Source organism: Centruroides vittatus, unplaced genomic scaffold (genome assembly GCF_030686945.1).
Source record: "Centruroides vittatus isolate TY-2023 unplaced genomic scaffold, ASM3068694v2 contig_751, whole genome shotgun sequence".
NCBI lineage: Eukaryota > Metazoa > Arthropoda > Arachnida > Scorpiones > Buthidae > Centruroides > Centruroides vittatus.
Genome location: NW_027122488.1, coordinates 783,090 through 810,603, shown reverse-complemented (window position 1 = coordinate 810,603; position 27,514 = coordinate 783,090). Strand labels below are relative to the sequence as shown.

At 32.1% G+C, this 27,514-nt stretch overlaps 1 protein-coding gene across 1 annotated transcript in view; it reads left to right on the top strand.

The window, feature by feature from the left end:
* Nucleotides 1-27,514, top strand: part of LOC136981312 (CREB3 regulatory factor-like) — a 55,331-nt gene that overhangs the window by 7,012 nt on the left and 20,805 nt on the right. Inside the window, exons 3-4 of the mRNA XM_067277611.1 lie at nucleotides 17,343-18,369; nucleotides 26,317-26,734. Coding sequence (XP_067133712.1) covers nucleotides 17,343-18,369; nucleotides 26,317-26,734 — 1,445 coding nt within the window. The remainder of the gene's footprint in view (nucleotides 1-17,342; nucleotides 18,370-26,316; nucleotides 26,735-27,514) is intronic.

Sequence of the window (27,514 nt, the reverse complement as noted above, 5' to 3'; positions counted from 1 at the left end):
CCCCCTCCTGAAAAAATGAATTCACTCCACACGTGGTGCTAACTCATTTTTTTCAGGAGAGTGAGTCGATTTATTTATTAATATATAATTAATATATATATATATATATATATATATATATATATATACACATACATATTAATAAAAATGCCTTAACATTTTATGTATTTTTATGTATAAAATAACAACAGATAAACAAAAAGAAAATATACAATCTACATCAAAGTCACACCAGAATCCAATTTCGCATTTTCTCACGCTAGAGGCATTAAGAATTCTTAGACGTTACTTGCCAACAATTGACAATTGCGAAGATAATGTTTTCAAGGCATTCATGATCGTTGAAAAAGAAATTTGAGATGGTTAAGTGCTAAAAAAAAACAACACTAAACGAATTTTTCAGTTTTTCATCTACAGAGTAATTGGAAATGGAGGACACAATGTATTGTAAGCCTATACTACTGTATAACACACTACTGTGTTTTCTAGTGATGTAATGAATATTCAGTTACTACCCGGTATTTGGCCTATTTTTCACTATTCGGCCGAATACCGAAATATTTAAATCACTATTCGGCCGAATACCGAATACCTAAAAACAGGTGTAAGAAATAACAAAAACACAGTAAATTAATCATTTTTGTAACTTTTATTAATGCTGAACATTAAACTATAATTATTAAAGTTAATAAGAAATAGCATCTAACTCTAGTATTAAATTATTTCGTAATTAAATAATATTATAACCTTTATCTAGCCTGATATCTTATGGCATTGATGGCGTGTAGGTTAGAATGTATCGGGCATTAATGTTATTGTTTAGTTAATTATGTTATATTCGTATTTGCGTATATTTTAGTATTTATACGATATATTTGAACTGTTCCACAACTGGGGAGAAACTAGACCATATTGTGTCACCACAAAAGTATATCCTAGGGTACTATTCAGTCTACAAATACGTAGTAAAAACAAAATTTTAGTGTTTAATTAAAGAGTTAAAATGATCAATTGCAAATAAAATAACTTATAAGTTATAACTTACATCTAAATACCAACAACTGCCGAATCATAGCAGGCTATTTACGGCTATTACATAAATTAGAAACCAATTTGGCACTAGAGGTAAACGTTAGGCTCCATCTCATATTAAGTTTAATAATTATAATTTAATTAATTAATTAAAATAATTTAGACCTAATGGAAGAAAAAATCGTAGTGACAGCGGGCCAATAGAGAGCACAGTGCGCGATCTTTGCCATAATGTGGTTTGCGCGCCAATTTTCGTACGTGCGTTAATCAAGCCGAATAGTTTGGCCGAATATTCGGCTATTCGGCAACGCTTCTAGCCGAATATTCGGTATTCGGCCACGCTCCTAGCCGAATATTCGGTATTTGGCCGAGGCTGAATATACTATTCGTTACATCACTAGTGTTTTCCTAATTGTAGTTTTGTGGTTTTTTTCCAACTTCACTTTAGTCGTCACATTGGATAACTCGACACATTTCCACTTCCCCTTGGGGTGTTGACTTATGCGGACTCGAATGTATTATATATTATTTTAAAATATACGTATAAATAATATATAAATTTATAATTTATCAGATTTCTATTTATTAAAATATATATAGTGTTACATATAACATACAAAATTCTTCATATATTGCAAGAATGCTATTATCCCTCAACAACAATCAAATAAACAAAATGTTGAAACAAAAGTAATGAACATGAAGTACTAAACTTTAAAATTATAACATTGAAAAATCTCTGGTTAGATCATCATCAGAATCTTCCTCACTAGAATGTTTTGTATGGTTGAAGCAGATGATGGTTTCCAAGTGTAACATTTTATCATTGTTGCTTTTAAGTAGCTCCTTTGCTAATAACAGTGCTTCACAGGAATCGGTAAGAACTTGATTTTGTAGTTTTTTATTAAATTTAATTGCAAAAATTACGCACTTGAATGAGGAAGCAATAAAAACATCTATTTACTGCCAAAGTAAAGTAAAAAAATATAGACATATAGAATAAAAATGAATGTTTTGAAAGGTACTAAATTGAAAGGAAAGGTATTAGGATTTCATGAATGGTACTAGAAAAATGGTGTTGGGTATCTTGGTACTGGAACAAGTAAAAAGGTACTAGATTAGTACAAAAGTACTAGGTGGAACAGCACTGGTGCCAATTTTGTAGCCCCGATTCTGTTACCTGGCGTTGCCGCTAGAGGTGCCTCAATCTAGTTTCGCCATTCCTTCCACTAGCTCTATAGCTAGTCATTGCTGCAATGAAAATCTACAATAAACTTCATGCACAAGTCTTTTGCCTGGAGCTTAATTAACATATCTGTGACAAATGCACCAAAAGTATTTGTTTGCTCAATCTACAAATTCAGAGGTTTTTCTAAGTTACCATGTTTGACCTTCCTTTCTCACTTAACATAACTATGAAGTTTTTTTTTGTCTTGTTTTGACTCTGACAGATGTCCTTGATTTTTCAGCAAATAATGTTGACCTTGAACACTTGAGAAAAATGATCTGTGATGGTCTTCTGGTCTTTGAAGGATTAAGGTGACCTTCTAATTTTCTCCTCTATGTTTTGCATTAGTGGGATTCCTATTAACATAGAGCATTGGATAACAGAACAATTTATTTAAATGAGCATTGCATCAGCAGAAATTTTAGAGCAGTAGTTAGCAGTATTCTTAGATATATAAAAGTTTATCTTTGATCTTACTATACATCACAGTTCAGATTACATGGCAACAAGTCTCTATGATATACAGTACATTATGTGGCAGTTATATAAAGACAGTCAATAGATTTACAGAATCATAATATTCAGATTTTCTTTGACACACCTTTTAAATAATTGCTTTTTGTATCATAAAATATACATAAACAAAAATTCATAGATGACATCATCTCAAAGGAATAAGACAAGAAGTGATTAGAGACCAGATTTTGTAAGGCTCTTTCATAGAGCCTTACAACAAGAAAAACTGGAGAGAATTGAATACCATTAACTGGGTGATCTTGTTATTTTAGATAAGGGAGCATAATGCAGCAATTTAAAGGTGCTCTCATAAGTGAACTTGACCGTATAACCAAAGTGAATTTTTATTACATTTTTCATTTTTACTGTTCACTGAATTGTATGCCTTTATTGTATTTTATTAAACAAAGTACAGTACATTTATATGGAATTTTATTTAATTATATATTTATTTGGATTTTGTATTGTGATTGTAATTTATATTTTGTATTACTTTTACCGGGAGTGTTAAATATTTTATTGAGGAAGATTACCATTGCCAAATATATTTGAAATGAAGAATAATATCTGTAGCTTAACTAAATTACTTTTATTCTGAAAAGTAATTTAATTAAATTACAAATTACTTGTTTAAAAACAAGTAATTTGTAAAACCAGTGTTTTAATTAATATTTTAATTAGTTGTACAACTTTTACTTTTTATTTTGTGTATAAATTTGAGTTTTATTTCTTCAAAAGTACTCCCGATCAAGATAAGTACAGTACATTCATTGCCATAAAAATTAGCACACCAAGAAGTAGTTGGAATTGAAAGAAATTGTACATGTGGGAGTGTAATGGTGATATAAGTAAGCGATTACAAAATGAAAGCAAAAGGATTATTTATTGCAAGAAAAACTACAAATGAAAGATTCTGGTACCCTGTTTGGCCACCTCTATCGTGAATACACGATGTAATATGGGTGGGCATGGAGGCATATGGGAGCCATATGGTGTTCTGCATAGGGTTTCTCAAATGGGATCTTGGGATCCCAGCTGTTTTTTAACCCAGGAAATTCTGCAAATTTCTTAAAATTGTACTTTTTTTCTCATTTTGTGTTAAGGTTGAGGAAATTTTGAAAATAGAAAGTATAATTAACTCATAAACTGTCAGAATACATTTTTATTTATTAATTTTAAACCTATTTATTAGATTTTTAAAATTTTTGCTTGTTATGGCATGTCACAAATGGTCAATAATCAATATGTAGCTTATTTGTGGCAGGACTCTCAAAATTCTTTACATGTCAGAACCTGTAACATCTGGAATAATTGTGCTCATGTAATAATTTTTAACCATGCCCAGTAGCTTCAATAACTGCGTAATGCCAGGATACAAACGAGTATGAAGTTTTTCTTCATAAACCTGATTATTAAAGACAAATGAACTGCCTATGAGCTTGATGTTTCTATTAAAGCAGCCGAGGAAGACAAATCAAGAATACTAGAGAGCAAAAGAAGTACTACAATCTCAAAAACAAACTAAAAATCTTCCAGGCTACAGGTGAAAAAACATAACATCTGTCTTCTCTTAAATGCATTCAACACGATTCCAATCACATCAATTGAATCGGAAAAGGCATTCTCGGTAGCAAGATTTTTCATTACTGAAATAAGAATTAGATTGAGTGATCGGAGTATCGACCATCTTTGCTTTTTAAAATCTTATAAAAATTTACAATATTTTGTATTATATTTTATTTAAAAAATCAAAAATTACCTTCTAAGTTAGAAGTTTTATCTAAATTCATTTTTCTTTAAATTTTCAACTCAATTGAAAGTCATTTTTTGTTGTGTGCAGTTTCCAGCAAACTTTAAAAGCCAAATTTTTTCTGTTTGTGAAAATTTCTACGTAATTCAAAGGTAATTTTTAATATATATCTTACACAGCATTACTAATATGATTTTGGATGTTGCAGAACGTATTAAATTACTTTAAAAATGAAAAATAATTATATCATTTGATTTAATGATGTTTTGTATATCTTAAAAATAATTAATTTTGTCCCGGGATTTCCCAGGATACCGGGAAACAGTTCACTTTTTCTCGGAATCCTGAGACAAGCAAAAGACTGGGAAATGAGAAACCCTAGTTCTGCGGTATGTCAGTTTACAGTTGCTGCAAGCGGTCCATTAGTTCAGACAGACTTCTAGGCTGCCCTACTTGGCGTCTCAGGTGATCCCAGATATGTTCGACCAATGACAAATCAAGACTGGAAAGTGTGGCAATGTGGTGGAGGCAGTCCTGTGGCACCCTCACTGTGTATGGTCAAGCATTGTTCTGTTGGAAAATGACTCTTGGGAGCCCTGCCACGAGAAGCAATGTGTGGCTGCAGTATGTCACTGATAAACTGCTGGGCTGTCACAGTTCTTTGGATCACTACTAGAGGTGACCAGCTGTTGTATGTGATGCCACCTCAGAACATCCCACTGGCTATGGGGGTGGTGTGCTGCTGCAAAGCATAGGCAAGATTGAGGCACTCATCACAGAGCCTCCAGACAAGAACATGACCGTCATCAGTGCTCAAACTGAATCTGGATTCATACTGTACAGTGGTGTGCCGTGACATTTAATGATAGGGAAGCTGTGTTTCTGTAAGAAACTGATTTCCAGGGACAATCAGTTAATTGCGTGTCAGTGATGGTCTAGGGTCCATTCGTACGTGCATAGTGGCGGAAGAGACAAAGACGATAAGTATTTGACAAAACCGTTTATTTTAACATAAAATAAACATACACTATGTACAAAATAGTTTGTTTTAAGACAATCAGCTATTTCGACTTCCTGGGTGTAGATGTGGTTCTTTAATTGTCGATTGATGGTGGCTCCGGGACAGTGGCGTTGATAAGTCTGTAAGGCACGGGGAGATTTCATCTGTTGTTGTCAGGGACACGGTCTAAGTCTGAAGTGGCACGGGTTACAGCAGGTTGGCACAATAGACGAGAAACTGTTTTTTTTTTTTTTTTTTTTTTTTTTTTTTTTTTTTTTTCACATTGACACATGGCGTTTTGGTTATTTGGAACATTAACGGAGTGCGAGGTGTTTTCGATTGTCAGGGATTATATCAATCTCCATTTTTTTTTTTTTGTTGTCCAGGTTGTTCTCCTTCAATCACATTTCCCAAGTGGCTGGTCCCTCATTATTAAGCATAGCACGACTTCTACCTAGAGCATGAAAAAGGTCAAAATCGAAGATGAATTTGATCTTCCACTGATCATAGGACAACTTCTTTCTGCGGTTTATGGTTTCTGCATTGCAATTTGATGTAAACAATGGGTGTCTGACTACAAAGGATTTTTTCCCTATGTTTTTTAAACTAATAAATTTTTCTCTAAATTAACTGTTTTTTCGTGTCTTTCATGATGGTTCAAACCTGTCCAGAAATCACATTTCCATAAAAATTTTAAACAAATACTGGAAATGACAAAAATAAATAATTTATGTATTTTAGTTCTAAAATACAAATAATACATACATAATACAAATTGATATGATACAAGCAATGATAGAAAAACTTGTTTTTTTTAAATTTCTTTTACAAAATAACTATTTGGCGATATTTTTCAGCAAAGTCGTTAATTACTTTATCACAAAAGTCACTGGTCGTCGACTCCATCAATGTATTTGAAAGCTCATTTTGTGTCAAAAGCAATGCTTGCGACCACAATTTTTCCTCCCACCGAGTGTTCCTGGCCAATGTATGAATTTGATTTGTGATTGAAAAACTGCTCTCAACAGATGCACTGGTAGATGGTGTCGTAAAATTTACTAGTTGGCCATGTCTACATGCTCATGCAGACTAGTGGTCTATCGAGAGAGTCCTGAGCCTGGGTGCTGTGTGTCTTGTCCACAGGTTTCAACACCACCTAGTGTTGAGAGAAACTGAAAGGTCATCTTGCCACCTAGGTGGCAGGCTATTCGGCGAGATGACCTTCCAGTTTCTCTCAACCCAATGATCCTTCTCTCTCAAACTTCTTTAATTGTTTATATGGTCTTCAATTGTGACAGTGGCATCTCTAGTGATATAACATCTTTCACAACAAGTAAATTACAGGCAGGATGCCTTTGCACACTTTTTTATAGGCCAAGAGGGACACACTTTAATGCCATCTGCTGGCATTAGGCAAGGAGCCATTATGCAATAACTGTAATCATTTCCATATCTGTTTGAGACTTATTTGCATGTCAAGTTTTGTGGCAATGCAACTTCTTGGGGTGCCAATTTTTATGGCAATGAGTGTAATAATGTTATTTTTATTATCCCTCATCTCTGAAAAATTACAAATTAAATGGAAGAAATAGTAAGAAAATTTTCTAAAATACAATACAGTACATCATCAATAACTTCTCTGGAAAAGAAAGATACGAAGGAATAATTTTCCATGAGGGTGAAGGAACTTGGAAACTTTTAATGTCAGCTGAACTGTTACTAATCAATTACGGCATGAAATTTAAAACGGTTGGAACAAAAAAATTTTTTTGGAATGATTTAATCTTTAAATTCCAACACAGAAATATTTTCGGGTGAAATTTGTCAGTTATTGAAATGCATTTCCAACCATGGAACATGAATCATACCGAAAATCTAACAAAATCAGAAATCGTTCAAATGTTGATAACTGATCCAAATAAGATATAAAATTTAAATTATAAACTAATAATTTGTGGATGCTTTAATATTTCTAAGTTTATTATCTTTGGGATGATAAATAGTAAATATTTATCGAAATGTCACTAGCAATTATTTATTGTGACGTGGTCACAGTGACAGGCTGAAATTTTTAATTTATTTCATTTAAAATATATGCTTTCCGTCTCAAATTAGTACTGTAGTGTCTTGCCCCCGTACGTCATACTTTTCTGTTAGCAATAGAGTAGTGCCGATCATCTATTAACTGCTTTCATGGGAAAAGTTTTGAATGGAAATAACGTGACTTCCGGTTTGCATAGGACGTTCTTATATAGTTAATCGAGGCCTTCTGCCCCTAAGATTTTTATACCTGGTCTCGTCTTTCATCTTTCTAACTCCGTTCTGGAGATTAAGGAAAGACGGATGACAGTGAATTTATAGGTTTACAGTTTTTTTCAAATTGCAGCCCAATAAAATCTTGTTTATTTATTTATACTATGTGTACGTCGTATTGAAATACTATTTTTTAATTTTTTTCCGAATGCTAGATATACTGTATGCCATTTTAAAATGAAAAAACATACATGCGTATGTAATTATGAAAAAATCGAGGATTACCTAATTGTATTTATTTTCATTATCGTCGCATTAATATCAATAGAATGTTTTTCATTCGTAAAATGTTTTATTTTTCTGCGTTGTTGTGACTTTATCCAACTCCTTTCTTTTTCCAATCAGTATATGGTACGTTTACAAAATTTTCAACAGATATTTTTGTTTATCTTTTTAGATATTCGTTTCTGTAAATCATACGAGCGCATGTCTTTAATCGCAGTAGGATAAATCATGTAAACATTGTATCATCTGTCATATTTATTTAATATTTTTGTTTCGATTGTGGGAAAAAATAATATTCCTAAATCAAGTGCATTAATAGGCTACTTTAAGTTTTTAGATATAAAAAGTTATGATTAATTTAAATTTATTTTTCCAATTTACGAAAATGCCAGAAATTTATAGATTACAATACGAATATAAAAGGGATGAACTGTATGTTCTTCCATCTGGAACTATGTTGTCTTTCTTAATTTGGTTTTCTGTTGGGAAATCATGTTCCACACTCCAATGATCAGCACGAGAATTACAAAACTATTTATTTATTAACAATAATACAATTTTCAGCGCTATATTTTACCAACGAGATGAATTTTAGAATGTAACTCCTCATATTTTTCTAATCATTTTGAAACAATGCTCCACCATACTTTACAAAATTTTAAAACGTGGATTCTTCTTTCTAGTTTCTAGAATCTGGGAAGTAGAAAAATTTTATTTTATTAGAGATATAGATTATTGTGAGAAACTTTCCAGTGTATTAAAAGAAAAAACTAGAATGAATCGTTAAAATAGAATTCAAATTATATCATCATTAATAAATACTGTAAATGATTTTTCAAATTTTACGTTGATTATTACATTACAGAATCATATTTTACAGTCTGCACTTTCTTGTTGGAAACTTTAAACTGTGTATAAAAATAACTGGACCTCACACATTGGGTTCGTTTTATCAAAAATGTAATAATTTTTAAAATTAAACCAAATATCACAATTATGAATTTAACCCACAAATGTAGTTGAGCTTTCAAAAATTTATTTAATTTAACCAAACTTTATAAAATTAATAGACCTAATTGTTTTTGCACATAATAAAAGAAAACAAATTTCTATATTTAATACAAAAGAAGTAAAAGTTGCGGTTTCCCAATTATACCATTTTTTTACGAAATAAGTATTTTGCTGAATGTGTTCTGTCCTTCGAATGATTTTTAGTTTCATTATGTTACGTTTACGTTTGTTTTAATATGGTCGTTCCATCATGTCAATTCGGGCAGGACCCTCTTGATGCCGGATTTCGACTATTTTCACGGAGTAATTTGTTTAGTAGCTATATGAAGTCCTGCCAAAACATTTTGCAAAATTTCATTTTTCACAATTTTATGCTAGTTTTAAATTTTGAACTCCGAAAATTCCGTTTACCTGAACGTGTGTGTTTAGAAAAGTAAATGTAATATAGAGACGCATTTTGTAGGTAAAGGGACAGGGAATAATGGTTTGTAGTTCGCTTGTTTTATTTGAACATTCTTATTAAGTTTTTAAATGTTCTTATTCTGTATTAAGTTTTTAAATGTTCAACATTCAAACTCGTATTGCTCAAAACACCCCTTCGGTTTCGGCCGTTTTTACATTATTTTTACTCTTACTCTTGTCTGTTGAATGGTAATGTTTGGTTGAGGTAATTTTTCATTTATGAATGAAAAGTCCAACTTTTGGTGTGCTAATTATGCGAAGTGCGTGGCTTGTTTGGCGGGTGTTTATGGGAACAGCAGCAGGCGCTGGGTCTGATATAGTGCGTGAAGGTGTATAAAGACAATGTGTCCCATCTCTTTCCGAATGGCCGGATGGCCGAGCGGTCAAGGCAGCCTACCGCTTTGGGGGACTCGGGATTGAATCTGGACGGGTCGAAAAAATCCCAGGTATTTTTCAGAATGGTCCGTCCAGATATGTCTGGCTTCGTCCCTCACCACCCGGCCGCCCCATTATAGGCCTGGCGAAACCCATAATGCGCTTGCTAAAAGAGGCCCTCTTCGTGCCCACAGGGCGGAAAGAGTTTTAAAAAAATCCCACATCCTCTCTGTACTGAACCTGTGCCGAGACGGCCGGATGGCCGAGCGGTAAAGGTGGCAGCCTACCGCTCTGGGGGACCCGGGATCGAATCTGAACGGGTCGAATAATCCCCAGGAATTTTTCGGGGGGTGGTCCGTTTGGATATGTCGGGCCCCGTCCTTCACCACCCGGTCGCCCCATTGTGGGCCTGGCCGAACCCATAATGGGCCTACTAAAAAGAGGCCCTCTTAGTGCCCACAGGGCGGAAAGAGTTAAAAAAAAAAAAAAAGAACCTGTGCCGGATAGCGGTACCTACTCTACGTAACACGACCCGGGGTGGTGTAATCCACACGGGTACAGATTCTGACAGTGTCTTCGTCAGGTTTTTAAAACAAACGTTTTCGAATAGGTCGAAAACGTTTGTTTTAAATTAAACTTTCTCGGCAACGATAAAGGTGTTTGATTATTGTTTAATATTTTGCTGAGTACATTCTAGATACTGTCTTTGTCTTGATAATTTTTGTCTTGTACCGTAGACAACTAGCACAGCTATATGGTATATCCCGATTTCTTTAATGATAGGATACCTCCTTAAACCTATATGTAAGTGTTCCTTTTGCACTTGTTTCAGCGAATCATCAGTACATAACAAAAGGTCATTCATTCCTTTTGTTTTTCAGTGTCTGCTCTTATAGATCTGGAGTTTTCATTTGGTTATCGGAGGCGAGCTGGAGAATTGCACGAATAGCCAATCTCATTAGTTTACCAGTCAGCCCATTACTTGGTCCCTTGACATGTGAAGTTACAAAAAAATGCCAGGTTACATTATCCTAGGTTGTGTAACCTACGGTTTACGGGCCGTAACAACTAGGTTGTGGTCATGTAAACCGACGTGAAGTACGCCATATATTTCGTACAGGTAAAGGGTTTGGCTTGTTCGGGAAAAATTGTGAATTTTTTGTTTTTTTAAACCTGGAATTTTCAGGAAAAAAACTTTTTACAAAATTATTTATAAACTTATATTGTACAGGAAAATTTTATTTTCGACAAAATAAATGCCGTTTTAAAATAAGATTTAAATTTTCAGCGTCACAATAATGACGTATCATTTGGTTCACCTTTCCGAACGTTGGCCATTTGATGTTAAAGGTGTTTTTTTCGTAATTTGTCATTTAATTTTGTCGTAATTTAACGTTTTTAAACATTTGTAGTAATATGTTGTTAAACATTGACAATTTTTAGTTTTAGTATCCTGTTAATAAAATGATAGTTCTAAATGAAATTATGGTATAGATCAGTGGTATTCAATCTATGGGTCGCGACCCCAAATGGGGTCGCGGAAAATTACCTTGGGGTCTCACTGTTAAAATGTTTGAATACCATTGGTATAGATAAATTAACGTTTAGGACATACGGACGTGTAAAGTACATACGTCCGTTAGAAAAATACATCGATGCATGCGTTGTAACATTATTATATTTTATATTAGAGACCACGCACGTTTACGCGAGTACTTCTTAACGATGTACTCGAGCCATAATGAACGTTGAAATTTGTCAGCACTCGTCGTTAACACAATACGAAAGAGTGCAGATTGGCCACACCAGTTTTGCCTGTGTTGTACGAGATATCGAACGATACCGAAATATTAACTGTTAACACACGAAGTTGAGAAAAGATCACTACTGTGGGATACTGCACACGAAGATTTCAAGAACAAAAACAGCGTGGATCGATGTATGTTCAGGAGGATAATTCATAAAAGGATTTTTTAGATATTCTGAAATAGTGAAAAAAAACTCCTCTTCTTTTATAAGACCAGTAAATAAAGTATAAAAATGTTCAGGCAGATATCGTTTAGGCTACCGTTTAGGGGACGAACCGGTCACTTTACGTTTAGTTTTCAAAATATTTTTGTATTAAATAAGTAAAAGTACAATTTCGCTAGCGTCCATTCGTCTGCGATTTTTTTTCCTCCCACACTGCCTAATAACGCGACGGGTAAGCAACGTCGGTAAAAATAATTTTCTACGATACTTCGTTCTAACGAACGTACTGTACTTTATACGCTGGTGTGCCTCCGGCCTAATAAGGAAGTCGAAATACGGAAATTATATTTAAATATTAACATATGTAAAGTTTACATAACACGAACGGAAACTATTTTTCTAAAATATAGTTGAAATATTGTCAATCGTTTAATAGTGTTTGGCCGAAAGCAAATGACATCTCGAAATAATAATAAGTAAATTAAGTAGCTGGGCAAAATCAATGTAGTATTTCAAGAAAATTATTATTATTGAAACAAATACTTGGTTTTATTTTTTTCATTTAACAGCTTTTTAATCATTTACCAGTTGCCGTCATTTTGCTCGAATAGGTTAATATAAACCGAAGCACGGCCGGATAACCCAGCGGTCAAAGTGGTGGCCCACCGCTCTGGGATCGGATCCGGACAGGTCGAAAAACCCGGGAATTTTTCGGGGGTGCTGCGTTCCGATAGTCGGACCCGTCTCTCGCCACCCAGCCACTTCATAGTGGGCCTGATACAGAGGCCTTTTAGTACCCGTGGAGAATTTTGAAAAAAATAGAAGCCAAGAAGTAACCGGTTAATGGCGCAGATGGAAACGCATCGAAATGCATCCATACAAGAAATGATTAAATCGAAACGAAATGTAAACCGACGAAAGTGATTAAAACCTAATTAATGTTATTAAATCCCATTCGAGTATTTTCTTAGTTTTTCTCAAAATTAGAGATACATTTAAAAAGTCGAAGTGTTATAACACGACGAAATATTGTAAGCTTTCCGTTTAATTAACTATTATTGTTCGCCGTTTAAAATTGTGTTGTATTATTTTTTATGATTAAAATCAAATAAAACTTGAAATCTGATGCCAATATATTTACTAAAGTTGAAATCACAAAAATAATGAAGTAAAGTTCTTACAAAATGAAAAAATATACTTTTTTATATAGGCCTAGATATATTCTTACATATTTCTCATTTTGTTGAACACATTTTACATAGTGTGCATATAAATGTGTATTTTTTAATGTTTTGTGTAATTTCAATATAATTTCGTATAAAAAAGTTTTGTACTGTATATTTATCATCTGATATATTCTCAGTATTAAGTCAGAGCAAATAAAAACTTAATCGTAATAGCTTTTCCTGTATTCGCAAAGTTATCTAAAACGGAAAAAAATCGGTACTGTGCGATTCCAGTTTACGCGGATCTTGTTTTAAATATCTCAATGTTATTTTCCTCCCTTTTCTTTGTCTGATTAGAACAAATTACATCAAGCCGATTTATGGCACTTTCCTTATTTATTTATTTTTTTAAGTTATGCACTTGATATTATTCTGGTATTTTTCTTTTCCTACATGGACAGTATTACGTCAAATGCATTATATATATAAAGGTTGTTTCAGAAGAAATAGTTTTCAGTAGCATAGTATAATAATAGTATTTGCAAAATAAAAGCTTATAATGATTGATGAATATTGAAGAATATAAGTATTTATTTTAAAATTAATTTAAATGACCTGGAATTTTTAGTGTGAATCTTTTTGAAGAATTATCTCGATGTGCGAAATTTTATCGCTGATCAGTTCAATGTATAAGTGATAAGACAATGCAACTAAATAAATACAGTATGCATGTTTTAAGATAATTAGAACGTATCAATAAATAAGTTGCATACATAATCGATAAATACCTATTTACTTACTAATTAATGCTTTATTCAAAGCATTATTTAAAAATTGAGTTATGATTAATGCGGAAATGGATATAAGTTTGTAGTGATTAAAGATTTTATTTGCATTTTTTTTTCTTTCTTTTTGTAACATAAACTATGTACAGGTAAAATAGTAAAAGACTAACAAATGATCAGGCCATTCTTTTTTTTTGATCAAATTTCTACAAGCTATTGTTTATCACTTTTAATAAATCAAATACATGGTGATATTAGGGTTACTTGTTATGAAACCCTTTAATAATCAGAAATTTTTGTTAATTTAACTTAATTTCAATAACGCCTATCGCTACTGACCAAACTTTAGAATTACTATATTTCTTTAAAACCTTCTTTGAATGTTTTATTTCATATACAAAGAAATTGCAGATCAAATTTGTTGGTGTTATTTTAAAATAGAAAACAATAAAGATAAATAATAAAACTGAAAATCAATAAAAATAATTTTTTTTTATAATTTAGAATCTTTACAATTTTTTCCTCTTAATATGCATAACTAAAAATGATTAAAAACTTTTGAATATATTAATTACACTTTTCAAAAGTCATATTTTATAGTTCACGGTATGTTGCAGAAAATTGCATATTTCCACTGATAAAAATGCTTGCTAAACGTTTATACTGGGTTATTTCCGTAGCTCATCATTAATATAGATGGGGACTTATCCAACTTTTTCTTTTAATTAACTAACGTTTTTCCTTTTTCTTTCTATGTTAATTGATTTCGGAAAAATTATAATTAATAATAATAAAATTAGGTAAGTTATATAATATTTTGATGATCATTTTGCTCGATATCGTTCGGAGACTACCGTTTTTGATAATATATTAAGATTTATTAATATTTAAAAGCGTATTTGAAAATTTAACGCGAATTACATAAATCCGGTCGTTATCTCAGTTAAACTTTCGCTTTAGGTTTCGTATATTATATCTTATAAATGACCATAAAAGATTTGATCATCATTTGGAGCCTTACAGACTTCAAAAGAGAATAAATGCTCATTTTGCAAAGAATTTCTGAAGTGAGTCATAGTAATTTGTAGGAAAACTACTATTTTTTATTATCCCTAGTTTGGTCATTTTTTATCATACTTCATATAAAGGCGATGATTATGATTCATTTGTATTTCCTATTTTAAATTTTTTTAATCTCTCATTTGTATTGATTTTCATCGGATTAGTATATTTGATCTTTTGATGTCATATTTAACTTAACACCTATTATAAACGACTGTAATGTTTTTTAAAATCTTTAATGTAAAAAATCTTTCCAGTTAGTTATTTTTATATTAATTATAGAAGTAGTTCTCATCCAAAACAGTTTTCTTTTTTGGCCCCTTGCCATCGATACGTTGTATATAATCTTATGCAATTTAAATATCTGTTGATATTAATTAAAGGCAATATGTTATCTCGATTAAATTATTCTTCTTTAGATATTTTACTACTGAGTATAATAATAAATTATTCCTTAAATACATTAAAGCTGTACTTCAAGGTCTTAATTCATTATATTGAAACTTGAGAAAGAGTTTTCTGTATAATTCTTCTCAGTTTAATTTAAAATTTGGCAAGTCTTAGACTTTCATAATAATATATAGACTTACTAAAATTTTTAGATTAAATCATTTATTTTTCGAATATTATATGAAATATTTTTATAATTTATAAATTATAAAAAAAATACTTGAAACGTAAAATGTCATTTTAAGTAACAGCTTTGAGAAATTTTTAAATAAAATCATAAAAATTATTTTTTTATGATTTTATTTTTTATATTCGAATATAATTTTCTTGTTTTCGTCTTATCCCGATATCTTTATACATTTGTTAATATTTTGTTATAAAAATACACGGATTCATAGATGAGCGGACTTTAATCACACGGTTTATTTTCTGGAAAATAGATTAATTTAAACAATGATTTATTGATTTATTTACTGTTATAAATAGATAATAATTATCAAATGGGGGAATGCTATTTGAGCTCGTGTGACATCACTCGATTACTATGCATTAAACCTACGCGAAATGTTATTCGATAAGAGAAATTTAAACGGAACTTAATAAAATATATTTTTATTTTGACAAATAACTATAATTGAATTTTCTTTTTCAAAATTAGATATGTGTAGTATTCATAAATATATATTTTTGCCTTTTAAATTTCGTAAGTAGGACAGAACTGACGTGTTTCGGTGATGAAACATCAAACCTAGCCGATGTAGGCCACGGTTTTGTTTTTTTTAATAATATTTTTGTAATATAAACTTAATAAAATATATTTTTAAAGTAATGTAAAAGTAAAGCAAGGCAGTGTTTATTTAGAATCGCTTGTAAACATAATAATTGAGAAGTTAACTGGAAAAGTTTGAAGGACGGTGAGTAACAGCCATCAAAAGGACAAGCTGAAATATTACATATATTATTTTGATTAAAAATAGTAGGACGAAGTTTAATTTATATATTGTTATTACATTCTACTTTTCGAACGTTTGTTTACATTAAACTTTTATCGTTTAATTATCAAACGTAACATTTCGTCATTTATTTATTTCCTTTTAGTACAGAAGAATCTCACCGATGTATTTAAAATATTAACATTTTCCCATTCTTACTCTAAAATACAAAAATATTTCTTTCGCAAGAAAAAATTTTCGTAACATTCATTTATGTTAAGTATCGAATAACTGGTTGCTATAAACAGGATTTACTTGAAAAGGCAGAGTTTCTAATTTTTTGTACACATTTTTTCACCTTTTCCTTGATATTAATTAAACTATGTTTTTGTATCAATAGTGAATTAATTTAATCTTTTAATAGCTTCGTAACTCAAACTTAAATACAAAAAAAAACTAACATCTAAAAGTTAGTTAAAAAAAAAAAAAAATATTTCACTGACTATCAAACATGCAGATATTTTCGTTTGTGGTTTCATTGGACGCAGTCGTCGCTAATTTTTTAATGATTAACAACAATGTTCCAACTACACCCTGCTTATATTAGATCGAATGTTTAATTCCGTGTTTATGTGGGGAGCGACCTTGAGCATCCTCTGAATATGACGTTGTCGGTGACGTCACCGCGGCGTCTTTTGTTCGGTTTTTTATAGCAATGTAGCTGTGTGTATATTGTTTACTTTTAATTGTTCGGTGTTGTTTTTAAAAAATTCCTCGTCTTAAAAATTGCATTTCGTTATTTGGAATTACCTTAATGTACGGACATTTAACACTTTAAATTGTTTTAAAAATATTCCATAAATAAATAAATCTTGTTTTGCAAATAAATAAATCATTTTTCGAACATTTTTATATATTATTGCTTTATATATATATATATATATATATAAAGCATCACATTGAAGTTACTTAAAAATAATAGAATTAAAAAGTAAAATTTTTAAATTTTATTTACAATTTTAAATATGAGTTTAGCTTTTATATGATTAAATTTGATTTTGCAGATGAATCAACCAAGGATGAATTCTTTGGATTTACCAAGATATTATGAAATGGATTGTTTTGATGATCCGTGGTTAATAAAAAATACGAACACTATGGACCCATTTATTGATACAAACGTAGAAAATAACGTGTTTTGTAATTATAACGAATATTTAAAATATTCTAAAATGTCAGATGATATAAATGTACCCCAGCTACCTCTCTTTGTTATGAACGAGAAAGAATTTTGGGAATCTTCAAATGTTTTAGATACAGATATAAACTTTTATGATTCTCATTTTAGAGATAAAAGATATGCAAATTTATCAAGAATAGAGGAAGAATATTTATGGGGTACTCCAATGGACATGGATTCTTTAAAATTAGGAGAAATATTTCAGGTAGAAGAATCAGAAGCTAACCAAGGCCCAACTTTGGCACAGTTAAATAGTAATGGTGAACCTCTTTTTGAAGCTTTAAATTTTAATGACTGTTCTGAAGAAACAAAACTTTCCACAAATGATAATTTCATTAATAAATCAAGGACAGATTCGATTAATGATCTAGTCACAAATACCTCTGAAGCAAAAGTTTCCGTTGCTAATCCTAATGACATTTTTATGCAAACGACACATGTCAAGACTGAAAATAAAGAAGTTTGTCTCCCTAACCTCTGTTCAAACTATTCTTTATCTTCTACTTCTAATTCTGATGCCAACCAAACAAATACTTCAGCTTGTGTACCACTAGTTAATACTTCATCCTCAAGTATTTCAAACACAACCAAACTACAACAATTATTAGATGGTAACTTAAGTCCTAAAAAAGAGCCCAATGGATTATTGTCTCTTAATGTTTCAACTTCTGAAAGTTTCACGAGTACTCTAACGATGGCGTCTCATGCACAAAATGAAATGACTGTACGCCAGAGAAATAACTCAAGCACCGATCGTTCGTTGTGTAGTTTTTCTTCGTTATCAAATGACGAAGGATTTGATAGTTCAAGAGATGAATTTTGTCTGGATGATGATGGATCGTCCGATATTGGTAAGTAAATATTTTACTTTTAAAATTTAAAAATTTTTTATTTTGGTTGTATAAATATAAAATTATAATCATTTTAATAGAAATTTTTGTTAAATTACCTTTGGAAAATGTTTCTCTAAAAGTTTATAAAAATTTACGAAAATTTTTATCAAAATCGTTAAAAATCTGTTTATAATAGAATTACAAAGTAATTCCAAATAAAATATTTTACAATATCTTAAGCAAATACACTCTCTATAATTATGTTGGATGTTACCCTTTGTTTATGTATATGACAGAGAGAGACCGATGTACTGCACTTGTGTACTGTCAGTTGCTAGTTGTTTATTGCACGTGCAGCCAGCAAAACAGTCATGATCCTGATTAATGCAATAAAATAACCTCTAAACCAACTGCATTTTTTTTAATGTACATAAATATAAAATCCAGTAACTGACACCTGCTGTTCCAATATAGATCAGATTACAGACTCTCATGTAGTTAATAATGTACTATGTATAGAATGTATTATATAAAATTAAATATTTTTGGATTATAAATTAATATAGGAGTAATGTTTCCTTGATTGAATCGTAATATTTGAATATATGTTTAAAAAAAGCACAATTTAAACTTTAAAATGTTTACATAAAAATATACTAAATGTAAATAATTAGACATCTAGGGCCTAATTATAAATATAGTACAGTACATACAGAGACTGACTTAAAATTTGATTTGGTTACAACATGAAGTTGATGTTTTTAACGTGTTTCCCATTATATTTGGGATAAAAATAAATCTGTTTGGTACGTAAAGTAGCATCTTTATTTTCTGTACAAAATTATGTAAATGTATAAAGTTCAAAATAAATTTACACAAAATACAAAAACACACTTACATAAGAACCAGATAACCGGAGTGGTTGATATTAGGGTCGCTAACGTTTTCGTAGCCCCGTCTGGGCTCTTCTTCAGGCTTTGTAGTAATAAATATAAGCCATATGTTGAATTTCGAATATATTTTCCTTTTGGAAAGAACCGTATTTCGAATTCTGCCACGTGTAAACGTTCCAACATATTTTAAAATGAAACGATCACCAGTCTGTGCACCACGCTTGCGCTTCAAAACGATGTTGATGTTAATTTTTTAAAAATTATCTTCTAGAAGGATCTGCCACGCTGCTGAAAGGGCCAACTCTTCTTTAAAATTGATGCACGTGGTGTTACATCCTGCTCTGTATATTTCCGTAGCTTCCAATAATTCGAGATGTTCCGGGTGGTTGGTAGTGAGGATAATGCGGGCTGCACTAAAGTCCGCCGCGACTTCTTGATCGGTGGCATATGTTGAGAGAGCCTTTTGTGTAGTATGTCCACCTTATGTCCTTTAATTCTTATCCCCATTGTACATTTGGTGGAGCCAATGTAAACCATATCTCTGTCAAATCTGTGGTCTCTGAGGGGGATGGTGTACATTCCCGGTAGTCTGACTGGGTTCGGAGGATCTTTTCCATTACGGAGTATTTGGAAAATGGTCTGGCATCTTCTGTAGGCTATACGGACTTGACGTCTTTTGGTTATCGTAGCATATAACGATTTTAACCATGGGTTAAAAGTGATAGGGATCCTTTCAGTATTGTCTTCTTGAATATTTAAGCGCCTCTCCGTCGGATTGTTACACGGTTCCTGGCTACTTCAGTACTGTCTACAGAGATCCAAATCATTATAAGTACGACAATCAGCGTAGACCACGGATACACCAACCTTGTAAGTGGATTATGTAGACAGTACAGAAATAGCCAGGAACTGTGTAACAATCCGACGGAGAGGTGCTTAAATATTCAAGAAGACAATACTGAAAGGATCCCTATCACTTTTAACCCATGGTTAAAATCGTTATATGCTACGATAACCAAAAGACGTCAAGTCCGTATAGCCTACAGAAGATGCCAGACCATTTTCCAAATACTCCGTAATGGAAAAGATCCTCCGAACCCAGTCAGACTACCGGGAATGTACACCATCCCCCTCAGAGACCACAGATTTGACAGAGATATGGTTTACATTGGCTCCACCAAATGTACAATGGGGATAAGAATTAAAGGACATAAGGTGGACATACTACACAAAAGGCTCTCTCAACATATGCCACCGATCAAGAAGTCGCGGCGGACTTTAGTGCAGCCCGCATTATCCTCACTACCAACCACCCGGAACATCTCGAATTATTGGAAGCTACGGAAATATACAGAGCAGGATGTAACACCACGTGCATCAATTTTAAAGAAGAGTTGGCCCTTTCAGCAGCGTGGCAGATCCTTCTAGAAGATAATTTTTAAAAAATTAACATCAACATCGTTTTGAAGCGCAAGCGTGGTGCACAGACTGGTGATCGTTTCATTTTAAAATATGTTGGAACGTTTACACGTGGCAGAATTCGAAATACGGTTCTTTCCAAAAGGAAAATATATTCGAAATTCAACATATGGCTTATATTTATTACTACAAAGCCTGAAGAAGAGCCCAGACGGGGCTACGAAAACGTTAGCGACCCTAATATCAACCACTCCGGTTATCTGGTTCTTACGTAAGTGTGTTTTTGTATTGAATCCCAGTGTGTAAAGAAGATTGATTACACAAAATAAAGGCTATCTAACTTTTAATAGTCAAAATCATAGCTACTTTAATATTTGGTCACAATACAATGTTAAAAGCATTATGTCTCCTTGTAACACAATGAATGGGTTTTAATATTTAGTTGAGTACTTTTACCTATTTATTGCTGCTTTGAAACAGTTTTGCATATTTGCAATAATTTTCTTGGTATATATAGGCTCAATATGGGCCTGTTCTTCCATCAGCCTCTTCTTCAGTTCTTTCTCCGAGATATTTGGCATTCTTTGAACTCTAGAACTGAGTTCATTCCACAAATTCTCAATGGGATTGAGGTCAAGAAATTGGGAGTATTTTGATAACATTTTTGGAAATTATATAGAAGCCCATTGATGTGCTATGTATTCTTTATGTTTGGGATCATTATCTTGATAAAATTTGAATGTCTGTCTTACAGAAGGTATATGTGTCCACGTATACGGAAGGATCCACATATATGTGTCCAAGCTTGAACTGTCAACCCTGCTCACAGAATGGATCGAACCAAATAGTTAAAAACACAGGAGAAAGCCTGAAGCCTGTAGTATTGGGACATTATCAAAAGTATGTATTGTGTGTGTCATGGCTCTGAAGGTGAACCAGTTTTGGGAACGCTATGTAGTTGCACTTTTCTACGTGAAATATTTAGTGTCTGAAATTCAAAAACAGTGCAAAGAACATGGATGCATGTTGGGTTTGACAACTATCAAGAACATAATTAATCGGCATAAAAACCAAGAGGTGGCAGCAATTCAATCACCCACGAAGGGGACTAGGACACTGCAATGAGGCCCTGTGTCTCAGAGGTTGCGTCAAATGGCTCTCCAGGAAAACCCCCTACGCAACATGTGATGGCCACAGAACTGCACACGGCACAGTCAACTGTGAACTGCACCCTGCATGAGAAGTTAAACCTCAAGATGGTCTTCAAAAGTTGTTCACATTAACTAAGTGAGCCCCATCAGCAATGAGGGGAAAGACCAACAGCAGACACCTCTATGAACACCATTTAATCCAGGGAAAAGTGGAAGTGTGTAGTCATGCTGGATAAAGCATGGGTGTACCTATCAGATTGTAGCAAAATTTGAGCCCTGACATACATCTCATGCGATGCGAAATCTCATCTGCAGTTATCTGTCATTGCAAAGCAACTTTCTTGAAGGGATTTCTGGTTGTTGTTAGATACTGCTATCAAGGCAAGTTAACTATTCGTCAGGTCCCTAAAAACTGTAAAAACAACTCGGCCTTTTTTCAGCAACACATATCCTCAACCCAATTTATACAGATGATCTGCCTCATTTGTATGGAAATACCATCAATCAAGTCTGGGTGCATATGGATAAGGCTTCATCACATATGTCTTGTTCTATGTGTAACTTTCTGCAACAGATGGCGCAAGACACTGGCATTCAGGCCAGTGTCTCGTGCCATTTCACGATATACCGGTGCCAGTGTCTATTCCATTTCACAATATACTGGTGAAGTCACCAGATACAAGTTCTATGGATTTCTGCAGGTTTGGACTACTGAAAAGGGCACTTTCCTCTCATCATGTCACCACTCTTCGAAGCCTGTGGAAAGCCTGTCAGGAGGAATGGTAGAGGATTCCACTTCCTGTACTTTGTCATAGCCTCCTACAATGGAAGTTATGGTGCAGAGCTATTGCCAAGACACACTGTGCTCACATTTAGGCCAACCGATGGTGGTCCTGTGGATTTTCATAAGTAGGCACTAGTTAAAACTTGGACACATATATGCAGATCAACCTGTATTCCCATCTTTTCTGCACTTTTGTGCAAGCATTCTTTGAGAATTGTCAGATAATGTAATGTTCTTTTGTCATGTTTCCTCAATAAATTTTCAATTTGCCCAGACCAGCTACAAATATGCACTTGCATCATTATGTTGTTGCCTCCAGTTTTACAGTTGCCTGTAAATTTTGTTTTTCAGTTTTCCATTTGCCTTGAACCACACTAGAACTTTCAGATTGAAAAATGTTGAATTTATTTTATTTGCAAAGATGACATCTGCCATCACTCTAAGTCTTTGTTCATGTGGGTGTTTCTGAAGTCCATTCTTTTTTTTTCTATTCACTTTACTAATGTAGAATTTTCTCTTGCTATGCTTCCATTATAGACCTTACTTTGCAGGACCGTCCAAACTAGGGTTTCTCAAATGGGATCCCGGGATCCCGGTTGTCTTTTTAACCCGGGAAATTTTTCTTATTCTGGGAAATCCCGCAAATTTCTTAAAAATTCACTTTTTTCTTATTTTACATTAAGGTTGAGGAAATTTTGCAAATAGAAACTATAATTAACTCATGAACTGTCAGAATACATTTGTATTTATTAATTTTAAACCTACTTATTAGTTTTTTTTAATTTTTGCTCGTTATGGCACGTCACAAATGGTCAATAATCAATACGTAGCTTATTTGTGGCAGGACTCTCAAAATTCTTTACCAGTAATATCTGGAATAATTGTGCTTATGCTGTCTTAATTTTTAACCTTGCCCAGTAGCTTCAATGACTGCATAATGCCAAGTTGTACAAATTGGGCAAGGATACAAACGAGTATGAAGTTTTTCTTCATAATCTGATTATTAAAGACAAACAAACTGCCAAATTATCGGGCTATGATGTTTCTATTAAAGCAGTTGAGGTAGACAAATCAAGAATACTAGGGAACAAAAGAAGTACTACAATCTCAAAAACGAACTAGAAATTTTTCAGGATACAGGTGAAAAACACATAATATTTGTCTTCTCTTAAATGCATTAAACACGATTCCAATCGCATCAATTGAATCGGAAAAGGCATTCTCGGTAGCAAGATTTTTCATTACTAAAATAAGAATTAGATTGAGTGATCGGAGTATCGACCATCTTTGCTTTTTAAAATCTTATAAAAATTTACAATATTTTGTATTATATTTTATTTAAAAAATCAAAAATTACCTTCTAAGTTAGAAGTTTGATCTAAATTCATTTTTCTTTAAATTTTCAACTCAATTGAAAGTCATTTTTTGTTGTTGTATGCAGTTTCCAGCAAACTTTAAAAGCCAAATTTTTTCTATTTGTGAAAATTTCTACGTAATTCAAAGGTAATTTTTAATATATATCTTACACAGCATTACTAATATGATTTTGGAGGTTGCAGAACGTATTAAATTACTTTAAAAATGAAAAATAATTATATCATTTGATTTAATGATGTTTTGTATATCTTAAAAATAATTAATTTTGTCCCGGGATTTCCCAGGATACCGGGAAACAGTTCACTTTTATCCCGGAATCCCGGGACAAGCAAAAGACCGGGAAATGAGAAACCCTAGTCCAAACAGTCTGTAGATGCACTTGCTTTCCACATTCTTGACTAACTCCAATGTAATTTTAGGTATGTTCAATCATGAGTTTTTCTTCACCTTTCTCACTTTCCAGACATCTTTCTCAGTCATTCAGTTTGTGGCTACCTTTCTGCGGCACATCTTTTCTATGTTTTTTTTATATCATCATATTATACTGCCAACTGTGCTGCATGATATATTTAAGACATGAGTAATTTCCCTATATGAAGATCCTTTTTCATGATTTAAGATTATCAGCTGATGCTGCTCAAATGTTGTATTACAACTTTTTGCCCCCATTTGAAGTGTTGTAAATATGAATTCTCCAGTGGCAGCATGAGAAATGACATCACAATGACTTTGATATACTTGTCAATATGAAAAAAGAGAGTTATGACTAGCATGTGTCTGTAGTGATTGAATATTAAAGTGATATGATGTTTAGCCATTGTCAAGAATAGGTCAATCTACTGGTACTTCAAGCTCAAGATTTTTATAATGATGAAATAGTATATGTGGAATGTTATCTGCTTCTTGTAATTTGTTGTTTTTGTCATGTTTTTACATTATATAATAATTGTAAAGATATTTCAATGTACTGGAATGGCCAAATATTAAAGTGAGTCTCTGGTCAGTACATTCTGTCTGATTAGGTCAGTTTAATTGAAAGTTTCTTCTAAAAATTCTGCACCCACAACTGCAATGGTCTGGGAAAATAGGAAATCATCTGATTGTCATAAAGCTTCATAATGTTAGCTCTACATCTCACACACACACACACACACAACACACACAAAATAAATAAATATATAACACAATAAATACAGATGAATGGACAGAATATATATATATATACATATTCATCTGTATTTATTGTATTATTTTGTTAACAAACTTTATCTCTTTTATAAAGTAATACAGTAGAGCATCGATTATCCGACTCAATTGGGGACTAGGGTTGGTCGGATAACTGAAAAAACGGATAACCGAAAAGTATGAAAAAATACATTATTAGTATAGTATATTAGTATATTGCTATTAACCTACTTCGTGTTGAATTTTCATTGATGTTAAGCCTAACAAAATTTTTTTTAAAATAATAATTGTCGCTATTGTATTGTTAAAAATTATTTCTTTACTTTGCAAAAATAAATACAAAAATAAAGGAAAAAGTAGAAAATTAAGCCTGGTTTAAATACTGGCCTCCCTTTCATGATCGAGTCAATGTTGCCAGCTAAAACACACAAACATTTAACAAAAATAATATTAAAGTAGCCAAGACATAGCCAAATATTGTAGTGCCGCATCACTAGCGGACATTTGAATTTGCCGACTAGAACGCGGTCGGTTAACCGATGTGACGGTTGATCGGGGGTCAGATAATCGATGCTCTACTGTACTTTGTATAATGTGTACTTTGTTAAGTTAAGTGTGATTTGTATTTTGTAATAAGGAAAATTTTTATTTCTCATTTTATCCAAAATTAAATTAGCATCAGAGTCAACATCATCTTACCTTTCAATGAAACTAGCATCATTATTGTATTACACAGAAATGACAACTAATTTAATAAAAGTACTATATAAGTACTATAGCTTTGTGTAAAAAGTTTGTAATACTTAGTCTTTAAAAATTACTATATCTTTCTCATTTACAAAATATTATATTATTTTAAGTTAAAATTTCTATTCTATTAATATTTAAAATGTATTTATTCTTTATATTTAGTAATAGGCTATATATTTTATATACTGTATTTTCCAGTGTATAAGACGACTTTTTAACCCAGGAAAATCTTCCCAAAAGTCGGGGGTCGTCTTATAGGGCAAGTATCTCCCAAACTCTATATTTTAACTGTAAAAGTCTGGGGTCATCTTATATGCCAGTCATCATACACCGGAAAATATGGTATACAAAATATTTTTAGATCATAAAGCTCCAGTTGTATAAAGTATTAAACATCTATTTGTAGATTCTGGAGATGGAGATAAATATGGATATACATCATGGTATCCTATAATGGAATCCAGACAAAAATTCTCAGATACTAAGAAAAAGAAAAGATACTTTTGGCAATACAATATTCAATCTAAAGGTCCTAAAGGCCCAAAAATAGCCTTAGAACAATCAAATATTCTAAATCCATATATTCTGAGTAAAGCCAGTGATCCTGTGTTTAATATGCAGTATCATCTAGATGGTGTAAAACATGCAGGAAAGGCTCGTAGAGGTGATGGAAATGATTTAACACCAAATCCACATAAATTGTATTCCATTGGTTTAGAATTGAAGAAACTTACTAAAGTTATAAACGATTTAGAACCAACAATTGATCAGCCTTTCAACACAAGACCCAAATCACGTCGAGAAAAGAATAAATTGGCATCTAGGTAAATACAATTATTATTTTGAGATTACCTTTATTTTAGTTTGCTATTATAAAGTCCATCTAATCACTAATACTTTTTTAAATTCTACTTGAGATATTTCATTTTCTTTATGAAACTCCAAATAGAGTACATTGAATTGAAAAAGTCTCTCTCTAGTGAATGTTCCATGTTAAATATATTGGAATCTGCTTATTATTAAAAATATCCAGGATGTTGTTATCAGTCATTATCCCAAAACATATAAATTAAAAATAAACTTATAAAAAGCTTTGCTTATTGTAATCTGAATTTGGTTATAGTTATTATTATTTTCAGGTAAACAGACATTTTTAAGTTATATTTTTGCATTATTAGCCTTGGTATATGAATTCATTATGAACAATTGTTATCAGTCTTAATCAGCATTTTAAATTTTAAATGTTGCTAGTTTTAATCATTATTTTCTTTATTTAGTAATTTAGCCACAGTAAAGTAACTTAAATTATTGACATTTTTAGTTCAATTACTCTGTTGTTAATGACAATACTGCAAACAACAATGGATGAATTAATTAATAAATCTTCAAGTTGTACATATTTTAATCATTTTAGCAAGTGTTTTTAATGTTCATATCAATTTCAATATTACCAGAATTCCCAATAATTGTAGTCCTATTTACTTACTCCATTTAATATTATATATTAATTATCACCAGTATAGAAAATCCTTGAGTGATTACAATAAACAGATTCCACTGTACATTGAAAAATTACATTGTTTTAATTTTAAAATAACTGATTT